General features: G+C 42.0%; 1 protein-coding gene across 4 annotated transcripts in view; it reads right to left on the bottom strand.

Moving 5' to 3' along the window:
- kansl1a (KAT8 regulatory NSL complex subunit 1a) overlaps nucleotides 1-12,695 on the bottom strand; it is a 57,514-nt gene that overhangs the window by 3,879 nt on the left and 40,940 nt on the right. For all 4 annotated transcript variants that reach the window (XM_035747016.2, XM_035747035.2, XM_035747008.2 and 1 more), the window contains 7 exons: nucleotides 11,853-11,994; nucleotides 8,810-8,967; nucleotides 8,539-8,674; nucleotides 2,446-2,617; nucleotides 1,264-1,419; nucleotides 689-910; nucleotides 255-412 (listed from right to left, as the gene is read on the bottom strand). In XM_035747016.2, the coding sequence (XP_035602909.2) occupies nucleotides 255-412; nucleotides 689-910; nucleotides 1,264-1,419; nucleotides 2,446-2,617; nucleotides 8,539-8,674; nucleotides 8,810-8,967; nucleotides 11,853-11,994 (1,144 nt within the window). The remainder of the gene's footprint in view (nucleotides 1-254; nucleotides 413-688; nucleotides 911-1,263; nucleotides 1,420-2,445; nucleotides 2,618-8,538; nucleotides 8,675-8,809; nucleotides 8,968-11,852; nucleotides 11,995-12,695) is intronic.

Here is a 12,695-nt window from a genome sequence, read left to right as displayed (position 1 = left end):
CTATTTATCCAGTTAATTATGAACAGGTATGAGGCGTATTTAAAGAGGGGAAACATTCAGAACAGCGCAGATAGAAATGGAACAGAGCTGATATGAAGCCCAATTATACATGACCAAAAATCACATTATACAAAATGCATATTTTATCTGAACGTTTTTTTTAACATTGCACCTTTCTGAACAGAACCCGTGCTGTCACATTCATGATTCACCTAGACCACACACACAGTCAATAAAAGCTGTGATGAGCTTACGGGAGTGTTGGAGAAGCTGAGACTGTTGGGGCCAATGGGGGTGGAGCTCTCCGAGGAGGTGGACAGCTGGCGGGTCAGCGAGGGGCTGTGGAGAGATGAGTGCAGGCTGGCCAAGGACGAGCAGGGGCTGCCCGAGTCCAGGAAGAGCTTTGGGGTGGCTGGAAGAGAAAGGGGAAATAGAGATAAACAACCAGTCATGACTCACATCTTTTGCATTATAAATGGATAGCAGATTGTGTGTTCCGAGAAGACGTGGATCAAATACATAACCTATGTCAAATGACGTACACGAGGAGCTCGATTTAGCTTGGGATTTGCACTTTTGGGATTAGTCAATTGATTCCATTGCACCTGGTAGGTTGATCAAACACAGCTCAACTATTGGTAAGTATTTGACCCATGCCTGGTTCATTTGAGTGGTGCGGTTAACTCACAGCCGTGGGTCCTGTCCAGCAAGTGCTCACGGGGCCTCTTGCGACTGTAGCTCCGGTCATAGGGCCCTGTGGAGGGTGAGGGGAGGCCATGCAGAAGCCGCTCGGCCTTACAGAGGGCCTGGCCCTCCAGCCTGGCGGCGCTCAGCACCCCACCGTTGCCATCCAAGTGGTGGTGTTGTCGCCTCTGCAGCTTATCAGACCGGCTCTTATAGTGAGACAGTCCTGTGGGGGAAAGGGGAGAGACACTGGTCAGGGGATTTTTCATTCTACACAGCTAGGATGGTGTGTGTGTGTGTCAAGTGACTTCCTGGTGTAAAAAAAATTTAAAAAAGAAATGTGACAACGTGTTACACTCGCCATTGGCTGACAAGTTCATTTCCAAAGGCTGTGTTTATCTCCTTTGGGTGCGAGTTGGTGTGTATCTTTGTGTCCACAAGGGGTCATGTGTACTCCCTGACTGTGGAAAACACCCTGCTTTCCAAAGGTTGTGTATATAAGTAGGTGTGTATGACTACACTAGGTGTGTATTGGATTGCTTCATATGCGTGTGTGTGGTCCTGCCCACATATACTCACTGTGTGCCATGAGCGAGTTGGCCAGCTTGATGTGCTTGTCTTTGGAGGAGAGCTTGTGTTTGAGCGAGAGCTTCTTGAGGGGCTTGGTCCTCTCGGGGGCCTTGCCCTGCCAGTGGCTCTTCATCACCTGCTGCAGCCGCAGGCTCATACACACATCTAAGGAGAGAAACACGCACTACGTGTTATCCACAAGAAGATATGGTTGGTGCAGATGAGAAGGAAAGGGAACAAGTTATAGGTGGGGGAATGGAGGGAAGAGGGGTTTAAATAAAAACCCTCTCCATGGTGATAAAGTGTACAGTAGGGAAGTGAAAAGGTGCTTCTGGAACGGCAGTCAACTAGTCTAAACTACTATAGTTTAGAGGTGGTTACGTCACAAACGGCAATTTGTTTACATGACTGGGGTCACCTTGTTAGGAGGCATTAAGCAACATTACGAGAGCATTTTTGAGAGAAAGTTACAGTAGTTAACAAATAAGTAAGTTAATTGCTTAGCCCCACAGAAATTCACATTTATTTACAGTTTTTAGCTGAAGCTCCCTCACCTTTTCTCCTTTTTCTGTGGGTGGCGGGTAAACTAGACTAGCTCAGAAGCACATTGTCAGGGTTGAAGCAAATGAGCCTAAATGTCATGTTAAAAAGTCACGAGTTGAAATAACCCGTCATTATTTCAAATGTAGCTTATAAGAGTCGGCATGTTGGCTGTTTAGAAGCTGTTAGCTAGTATGCTAGCTATCACAGCTAACTTCGTTAGCCAACAAGAAAGCAAGTCAAAGCATATCCTCCACACAACAACTATTTCGCAATTCCATTTTATTTCAAATCCTGTGGTTTGTAGCAAAAAGCTGGATGTCAAGATGAAATCTAGTAAGTCGTATTGACTGATATAGGTAGCAGCAGGTAGCTAGCTTGCTTTGCTGATAACAATCGAGGCTAGCGAACAACAAAAATATCAGAAATCGTGACAATGCAGCGGACAAAAATGACTCGCGTTTATTATATAATTAGTCTTTTGACCAGTATACGCCCACACCACTGTTTCGTAACAGGCAAAGCAGGGGCGCAGAGATATATGGAGTGTAAGATATATGGAGTGTATGGTATCTGTCCGTACTGGGTTGGCTCCTGGCTCATAGAAAAATAATAAAAACAGATTCTGGTTCTATCCTCCTGGCTCCTTACCGTCAGGGAGGGAGAGGATTGGGTGGACGCCCGGGTCCAGGTGGGACAAGCGCTCCAGGGAGGGAAGCTCGTACTGGGGGTCTTCTCTGGGTGCGCTGGGGCGACCCCCGCATGTCACACAGGAGGAGGGGTTGACCCTGCAGCTACACAGGATAGCGCTGGTTCTCGGGACCTGGGAAGGGACAAACCAAAAGTCACTTGTTTATTAATTTAATCCCATGGGTCACAATAGTTGTACTTAAAACGAATGTGTCATATTATGCCATATTATGATGCCTAGTATAATTTAGAGCAGTGTTTTTCAACTCCAGCCCCAGAGTACTGCCAACAGCACAATTTGTTGTTGCCCCAGACAAACTCACCAGATTCAACTCATTGAGGGCTTGACTGTGACTAACGGGAAAATACAGTTGAGGTGACTTAAGGATGTATGCACATTTTGACAGATGGAATTCCATGACTTTTCACCAAATTTCCATGACCAATGTATATTTAAAAAGTAAGCGATATGTGATAGACACTGGGAGGCTGCTCTCTAATCCCATGCACCATCTCCTGTCATTGTGCAAGGATCTAACACACTCCCTGCACAAAGTAGAATACCTGTTAAGCAACTGTATAAAACACATGGTCAACCCTAGGTCTGGAGATCTACTGGGTGTGCAGGCTTTTGATTCAGCCAGTTCATCAAGTTCCAGTTGAGCAGCTAATTTAAAACATTTGGTTTGTTAGAGGGGGACTAGAATAAAAGCCTGCACACCCATTGGCTCTTCTGGGGGATGGTTGATCCCACTTGATGTATAACATTGCCAGCTTGATGTGCTCGTCTTATGTGCTCTAGGGGAGATCTGCATGGAGGAATGGGCCAAAATACCAGCAACAGTGTGTGAAAACCTTGTGAGGACTTACCGAAAATGTTTGACCTCTGTCATTGCCAACAAAGGGTATATAAAGTATTGAGATAGGTATTTGGTCAATAACAAAGGTTTATTTTCCACCATAATTTGCAAATAAATTCATAAATTATCCTACGTGATTTTCTGCTATTTTTTTTCTTCCTTTTGTCTGTCATAGTTGAAGTGTACGTATGATGAAAATTACAGGCCTCTCTCATCTTTTTAAGTGGGAGAACTTGCACAATTGGTGGCTGACAATACGTTTTTGCCCCACTGTATATAGCAGCATTCCTTATATGGGGGGGTGGGGGCTGGCAGCCCTAGCTCACTATTTGAGAGACAGAGATACTAACGAATACCTACCAACAAACTTTATTCTAGAGCTGGCTGAATATGTTTTGACGTGTAACTACTTCAGGTTGATGATGAATACTACCTCCAAACTAATGGAACATCGATGGGCTCCACATTCGCACCGAGCTATGCTAACGTTTATGTGGGTCTTTTTGAAGAAAGTTGTGTTAATAATGAAAACAAATTAATTTGAGGAGGAATGGGAAAAGAGCTGTCAGACTATGGCATTACTCCATGACATTGACCCCCATCACAAATTCACTATTGAATGTGACACTCAATGTGTTCATCACCTCAATGTATGGATTGAAAAATCAAATTAAACCCCGTTTACAACACTATATTGAAAAGACAGAAATACTATATTACAGGGGGAAAGCTTCCACCCTGAGCCATTAAAAAGTGGACTTCCAAAAGGCCAGTTTATCAGACTGCGCCTTACATGCCACTCCACAGAGGACTATCTAGAAAAAGCAGTGGAGATGCACAAAAGGTTTCTGAGAAGCTTATTATCCACAATGTGTGAATGAAGCTCTTAATTTGGCATTAGGGAAAACACGAGATGAACTGCTACAAAAAAAAAAGACCCACTCGGGACTAAACACTAATGTTCACAACTTCATATACTTTGAACTTTTGAAAAGTGGGAGATGCTGTCAAGAAACCGGCATGTTTTATCATTTGACCCAGCTTTGCATGCTGAATGTAAAAATCCACCAGGTATTGTATAAAGGAGGTCGCAATTTACACAATAAATTGGTCCATGCCAACTGCCAGCCACAAAATAAAAATCAGCCAGGCTCTTTTACGCCCTCTTCCAAATGGTAGCTATAAATGCAGAGGTTGTTCACAGTGCAACAACACGATGAAGTGTGAATATTTCTGCCACCCACATACAGGAAAACGGTTCCAAATAAATAACATTATTACGTGCTCCACCTCCATGTTATCTATATTATTAAATGCCCATCTGGGCTGTGCTATGTAAGTAAAACCTCTCGTTCTCTCAAACATAGAATCAGTGAACATAAAAGTTCAATTAGGAGAAACAGGGATTATCCAATAGCAGTAGATGTTAATGACCTAAAACATGACATTTCTACCTTTAGATTTTGTGGCATAGAGGAAGTCAAGATATCAGACGGGGGCGGTGATATAAAATAATACTCTGAGCAAAATAAAAAGTTATGGGATTTTCACCCTCCAGACATTATTTCCTAAAGGTCTTCATGATGAAATGCCTATGTATGTTATGTTGTAAATGTGAACATGAATTATGCCCCTATTTCAGATTACACTGATGTTTTTCTTGCACTGTACCCAATGATGTATTGTTATATTTGGTAGCACTTTGTTTTTCCTTAAGACTCCATTCGATGCATTGAACGGATGTGGGTGGGGCTCGGTCTACATAAGGGTGCTAATAAAAAAAAACTCAAAAGCTCTGATGAATGCCCCTGAGGCCGACACGTAAATCTTATTAAAGATCATTGATACTATCAAGAGCAGTGGGCAGGTTCCTTATTTTTATTTGTTTTATCTTATCCAACTGTTACCATGCACCTGCAAAAGAGAGAGCTCAGATGTGCAAGTGCCTTTTGAATTTTGAAGCCACATAATCCAAAAGGCTACAAATAAGTTCTCTTAAAATTACTGTTCGCGAATCACATGTTTTTGATTCGATTCACTGTGATTGAACCGAATACCAAATAATACAATGGCGAAGTGAATCGTTCGTTAGTCAAAAATAATAATAATTTTTTTTTTTTTTTATCGCTCAAGTAAGTACATCAAACTTGTATGGCCTTATTCGCGAGAGTCGGTGGAAAATCTTTTGGGACATGACATAAAAACATTAATACGTAGTAATAATAGTTCAACAGTGAACTAGAGGGTACAAGATGCGTTTTGACTTGGGTACATAAGTATTTTCTCTATTATATTTTATAGGCTAGGCCTACCCGCTGCTGCAATGTCTGTAGTCTCTCTTTCCAAGAGTTACGACCCACTAGTCTCGCACACATGCAGGTGATGAGCGCAAATACAGACGCCCTGAAGTGTAATTCTGAGCCTGGCTGAAATGCTGATTTTTTATTTGATTGATCAAATAAAAATCTGCCTTAAATTACATTAACAGAAATCATCCGGGTTAGAGAGGGTTTGGCCGGCAGGGATGTCCTTGTCCCATCGCGCTCTAGTGACTCCTGTGGCGGCCCGGGCGCATGCACGCTGACACGGTCACCAGGTGTACAGTGTTTCCTCCGACATCTGTGTGGCTGGATTCCGGGTTAAGCGGGCATCGTGTCAAGAAGCAGTGCGGCTTGGCTGTGTTGTGTTTCAGAGGACGCATGGCTCTCGACCTTCGCATCTCTAGAGACTGTACGGGATTTGTAGCGACGAGACAAGACTTACTACCAATCGGATACCATGAAATCGGGAAGAGAAAAAAAGGGGCTAAAAAAAAGTGCATGTACAATGAAAGTACTTTCTTGTGCTAAACCCAACAAACACACCACTGAATGTTCTTGAATTGTGCTCGGAGTCTTTCAAGTGCCTTCTTGCAAACTCTAAGCATGCTATCACGTGCCTTTTTCTCAGGAGTCTGGCCACTCTCCCATAAAGTACAGATTGGTTAAGTGCAGTAGAGACTGTTGGTGCTTCCACAACTTATTGACTCAGGTGTGAATACTTATGTAAATGAGATTAATTTTCAATACATTTGCAAACATTTCTAAAAACACGCTTTCACTTTGTCATTATGGGGTATTGTGTGTAGAAGGGGGAGATTAAAAATATTTTAAAAATAAAATATTGAATCCAGGCTGTAACAAAATGTGGAATAAGTCAAGGCGTATGAATACTTTCTGAAGGCACTATAAGTACAGTGCATTCGGAAAATATTCAGACCCCTTCACGTTTCCCACATTTTGTTACCTTACAGGCGTATTCTAAAGTGGATTAAATAAAACATGTCCCTCAATCTACACACAATACCCTATTTATAAAGCATTTAAATCAGAAATGTACATAAGTATTCAGACCCTTTGCTATGAGACTTGAAATTGAGGTGCATCCCGTTTCCGTTTCCATTGAGATGCTTCTACAACTTCAGAGTACACCCGTGGTAAATTCAATTGATTGGACATGTTAGGGAAAGGCAAACACCTCTCCATTCGGAAAGTATTCGGACACCAATATTTTATTATGTCACAGCATTATTCTAAAATTGATTCAATTTACCCCCTCATTCTACACACAATACCCCTTAATGCATTTCAGAGCAAAAACCAAGTCATGAGGTCGAAGAAATTGTCCATATAGCATTGAGACAGGATTGTGTCGAGGCACAGACCTGGGGAAGGGTACCAAAACATTTCTGCAGCATTGAAGGTCCCCAATAATACAGTGGCCTCCATTCTTAAATGGAAGATGTTTGGAACCACCAAAACTCTTCCTGAAGCTGGCCGAGAGGCCAAACTGAGCAATCGGGGGAGAAGGGCCTTGGTCAGGGAGGTGACCAAGAATCCAATGGTCACTTACAAAGCTCCAGAATTCTGCTATGGAGATGGGAAAACCTTCCAGAAGGACAACCATCTCTGCAGCACTCCACCAATCCGGCTTTTATTGAGGCCAGACGGAAGCCACTCAGTAAAAGGCTCATTACAGCCCGTTTGGAATATGCCAAAAGGCACCTAAAGAACTCTCAAGACCTTGAGAAACAAGGTTATCTGGTCTGATGAAACCAAGATCGAACTATTTGGCCTGAATGCCAAGTGTCACGTCTGGAGAAAACCAGGCAGTGCTCATCACCTGGCCAATACCATCCCCACGGCCAAGCATGGTGGCGGCGGCAAGGACTGGGAGACTAGTCAGGAATGAGGGAAAGATGAACGGAGAAAAGTACAGAGAGATCATTGATGAAGTCCTGAACACTATGGAGCAGGTTCTCAGACGAGGGTTCACCTTCCAACAGGACAATGGCCCGAAGCAAGACAGCGCAGGAATGGCTTTGGGACAAGTCTCTGAATGTCCTTGCGTGGCCCAGTCAGAGCCCGGACTTGAACCCGATCGAACATCTCTGGAGAGACCTGAAAGTAGCTGTGCAGCAACGCTCCCAATTCAACCTCAGAGGTTGTGGTCCTTCAGTTGGTACCTCAGAGGATTGACATGACTGAAGAAAAAGCGTGGGACTAACTCCCAAATACAAGTGTGCCATGCCTGTAGTGTCATACCCAAGAAGACTCGACACTAATCACTGCAAAATGTGCTTCAACAAAGTACTAAGTAAAGGGTCTGAATGCTTATGTAAATGTGATTTTTTATTTGCAGTACATCTGCACAAATTTCTATACAATTGTTTTTGCTTTGTCATTATGGGGTAGTGTGTGTAGATTTACGAGGGGGAAAAAAACTATTTAATCCGTTTTAGAATACGGCAGTTACAAAATGTGGGGGGGATCAAGGTGTTTGAATACTTTCCGAATGCACTGTAGGTAGATCACGGCTTGTTCCCTTGGTCACATTTAAAAAAAAAAAACAATATGGACTACTGGGAGTGATACTATTGACATGACATTTGCATAGCTTCATGTCAGGGAAAAATATGGGAACAAATTGGTTTTGATATAACAATTAGTCCTTCAGAACTTATTATACTAGGTTTATAGCCCACTCAAACACACAATATAATCGATAACAATATACAGTCCTATGAAATCCACGAGCAGAGGAGGATAAATAACAAAACACTCAACACTGGAAAAAGTTATTGTTTTAGTGCTGGGCAGGAGGAAAGCATACTATGGATCTACATGCATCTACAAGTGCACAAGCAGAAACATACCTTGCCATTGAGGTTAGGTACTGTGTTAGGCTGTACAAGTCTCCGTCGTCTGCAGTTGAGTAAGGGGCGCGTGCGGGCGGCCACACAGTTGCTGTCATTGGGGCTGGGTTGGTGTTTGGTGTTACTCTCTGACACCCTGGAGAGGAGAGACAATCAATCATTTTTATTACACACAAGAAAAGAGCAAGTTACTGCCTTATTTTCATAGGTTCTTCCTCCAAATAGATGCACTTGAAGAATCTAAGTTAGATTAAGTATTCTGTGTGTGTACCTGTTGAGGACCCCATTGACTGGCCTGCCATTCTGGCCTCTCCAGGGTCCAGACTCTGTGATGGTGACCTGACAGTCCTGGGGAGTAGGCTCAGTCTTAACTCCTGCCCCGCCCACCACCAATGCACTGGGCGCCACACCTCCCAATTCCACTGAGCCCTGAGGGGCGGAGTGAAATACCGTACATCAGCCACAGACATGAAATAATACTGTATAGGCTACCAACTACAGTGAGAGACAAACCCACATCCTACACAAGGTGCGTGTGTGATGGTGTAATTTACCTGCTATATTTGTATCATGTGACTTGCAATGGGATATATTTTGTGTGATAAGAGCTACACTTGACTGTCCCAGACAATTAAGGCCGCATCTTTAAAAAAAAGAAGGCCTAACGTATACAGGACGTTTATATAGGTCATGTGTGTACTAGCACTACCACAATAGTGAATAGTGGCACGACTGTGGTATTGCTCATGCTCATCTCTTTACAGGCCACTTTCACATGTACGTGCTGCAGGTCTGGACAGAAATGGTCATTCAAATTAGAGGTGGACCGATTATGATTTTTCAACGCCGATACCGATTATTGGAGGACCAAAAAGGCCGATACCGATTAATACATTTTTATTCATTTATTTGTAATAATGACAATTACAACAACACTGAATGAACACTTATTTTAACGTAATATAATACATCAATAAAATCAATTTATACTCAAGTAAATAATGAAACATGTTCAATTTGGTTTAAATAATGCAAAAACAAAGTGTTGGAGAAGAAAGTAAAAGTGCAATATGTGCTATGTAAGATAGATAACATTTCAATTCCTTGCTCAGAACATATGAAAGCTGGTGGTTCCTTTTAACATGAGTCTTCAATATTCCAAGGTAAGAGGTTTTAGGTTGTAGTTATTATAGGAATTATAGGACTACTCCCCTATATACTATTTGTATTTCATTAGCTTCTTCGATATAGGGGGCGCTCTTAATTTTTGGATTAAAAAACGTTCCCGTTTTAAACAAGATATTTGTCACGAAAAGATGCTTGACTATGCATATAATTGACAGCTTTGGAAAGAAAACACTCTTGACGTTACCAAAACTGCAAAGATATCTGTGAGTGCCACAGAACTGATGCTACAGGCGAAACCAAGACGAAATTTCAAACAGGAAATGCCCCAGATTCTGAAGGCGCTGTGTTCCAATGTCTCCTTATATGGCTGTGAATGCGCCAGGAAAGAGCTTACACTTTCTGTCGTTTCCCCAAGGTGTCTGCAGCATTGTGACATATTTGTAGGCATATCATTGGAAGATTGACCATAAGAGACTACATTTACCAGGTGCTTGGTGTCATCCGTCGAAATTATTGCGTTATCTCCAGCTGCGTGTATTTTTCCATTTGGTTCAGAGGAGAAACCAAATTGCCACAAATTATTTATCATCGAATAGATATGTGAAAAACACCTTGAGGATTGATTCTAAACAACGTTTGCCATGTTTGTCGATATTATGGAGTTAATTTGGAAAAATGTTCGGCGTTGTAATGACTGAATTTTATGTTTTTTTTCTTAGCCAAACATAATGAACAAAACGGAGTGATTTCTCCTACACAAATCATCTTTTTGGAAAAACTGAACATTTGCTATCTAACTGAGAGTCTCCTCATTGAAAACATCCGAAGTTCTTCAAAGGTAAATTATTTTATTTGAATGCTTTTCTTGTTTTTGTAAAAATGTTGCCTGCTGAATGCTAGGCTTAATGCTATGCTAGCTATCAATACTCTTACACAAATGCTTGTGTAGCTATGGTTGAAAAGCATATTTTGAAAATCTGAGATGACAGTGTTGTTAACAAAAGACTAAGCTTGTGAGTGAATATATTTCTTTCATTTCATTTGCGATTTTCATGAATAGTTAACATTGCGTTATGGTAATGAGCTTGAGGCTATGATTACGCTCCCGGATACGGGATTGCTCGACGCAAGAAGTTAACCTTTGACTATTAGATGTTCTTATAGGCACTTTAGTATTGCCAGTGTAACAGTATAGCTTCCGTCCCTCTCCTCGCTCCTCCCCGGGCTCGAACCAGCAACAACGACAACAGCCACCCTCGAAGCAGCGTTACCCATGCAGAGACAGGGGAACAACTACTAGAAGGCTCAGAGCGAGTGACGTTTGAAACACTATTAGCGCTCGCCAACTAGCTAGCCATTTCACTTCGGTTACACCAACCAGTTGATCGGCTTGAAGTCATAAACAGTGCAATGCTTGACGCACAACGAAGAGCTGCTGGCAAAACGCACGAAAATGCTGTTTGAATGAATGTTTACGCGCCTGCTTCTGCCTACCACCGCTCAGTCAGATACTTATACTTGTATGCACAGTCAGATTATATGCAACGCAGGACACACTAGATAATATCTAGTAATATCAACCATGTGTAGTTAACTAGTGATTATGATCGATTGTTTTTTACAAGGTAAGTTTAATGCTAGCTAGCAACTTACATTGGCTTACTGCATTCACATAACAGGCAGTCTCCTTGTGGAGTGCAACGAGAGAGGCAGGTCATTATTGCATTGGACTAGTTAACTGTAAGGTTGCAAGATTGGATCCCCCGAGCCTACACTGTGAAAATCTGTCATTCTGCCCCTGAACGAGGCAGTTAACCCACCGTTCCTAGGCCGTCATTGAAAATAAGAATGTGTTCTTAACGGACTTGCCTAGTTAAATAAAAACGTATAAAAATAACAATAAAATAAAAATCGGCGCACAAAAATACCGATTTCCGATTGTTATGAAAACTTGAAATCGGCCCTAATCAAATCGGTCGACCTCTAATTCAAATGGCTAAATGGGTTAGAGCATGGTTGAAGCAACACCAGGGTTGTGGGTTTGACTACTGCATGGGCCACATATACTTGAATATATGTCAGTGACAAGGCTGTCACCTCTGCAAGTCGCTTTGGATGAAATGTCCATATTACTCGTATATTATTAAACCGTGAACAATTAGCCCAATATTGAGGCGGTGCTGTACCTTGTTGGCACGGATCTGTCGGTAGACGTCTGTCTGCTGGCGGATACGGTACTCCAGGTCTGAGATGTGGGCCTGGAGCCAGTTCCAGTGGCTGATGATGGAGGCCCGCTCGATGGTGTAGCGACTCTCCGCCCGCTTCCATCTAAATCGGAAAGTCACACAGACACACAGGGGTGAACAAGTGTTCATCTAACCAACTTGTCTGTGGTCTGAACTTTTACATGGATAAAATAATTTCATTGCTGTGTAATTGAAATCATTTCTTCTTGAATGCCTACACAAATGAATGCAAAAGCCACATACTATTGCCCAAACATTATGCCAATATCGAATTTTTCAACATTGGATAATTTACAAAATCACACAATATTAACGACCATTTACATCAAATAGCAAACATTCAACTTCTGTGGCAAAGTATCAATACTGAGGGACGTGTTGTCACGCTTCTTGTTGAAGAGGCATCAGCAAAAGTTAGTTTGTATAGCTAGCTATCCTCTTATCCCGTTTCTGAATTAATTTGTGGTCGTTTCCTTCTCGCTAACAAAATACGTGAGAGATTTTATTTGTGTACTACCATATCTCGATAACATAACCAAGTCTGTCACTGGCATGGGCCGGTAAATATCCTACAGCTAGCCAATTGTGGCCGCAAGCTAAAACCAGAAAGAGAGCGAGAATTCACTGTTTCATCTGCTGCTGGTTTGATGTTTACTCAAATAAGTATTTCCACATGTAATTGATTATATCAGATTTTTATTCTACAAAGACTAATTGTGTCAATATGTTGTGATTGTAGAAAAATCCTCAGCCGTTTTCCATACTAAAACGTAAAGTACAACT

The sequence above is a fragment of the Oncorhynchus keta genome, chromosome 3 (assembly GCF_023373465.1).
Source record: "Oncorhynchus keta strain PuntledgeMale-10-30-2019 chromosome 3, Oket_V2, whole genome shotgun sequence".
NCBI classification, from domain to species: Eukaryota; Metazoa; Chordata; class Actinopteri; order Salmoniformes; family Salmonidae; genus Oncorhynchus; species Oncorhynchus keta.
Note: the sequence above shows the minus strand (reverse complement) of the source record. Positions and strands in the feature narration are given on the sequence as shown.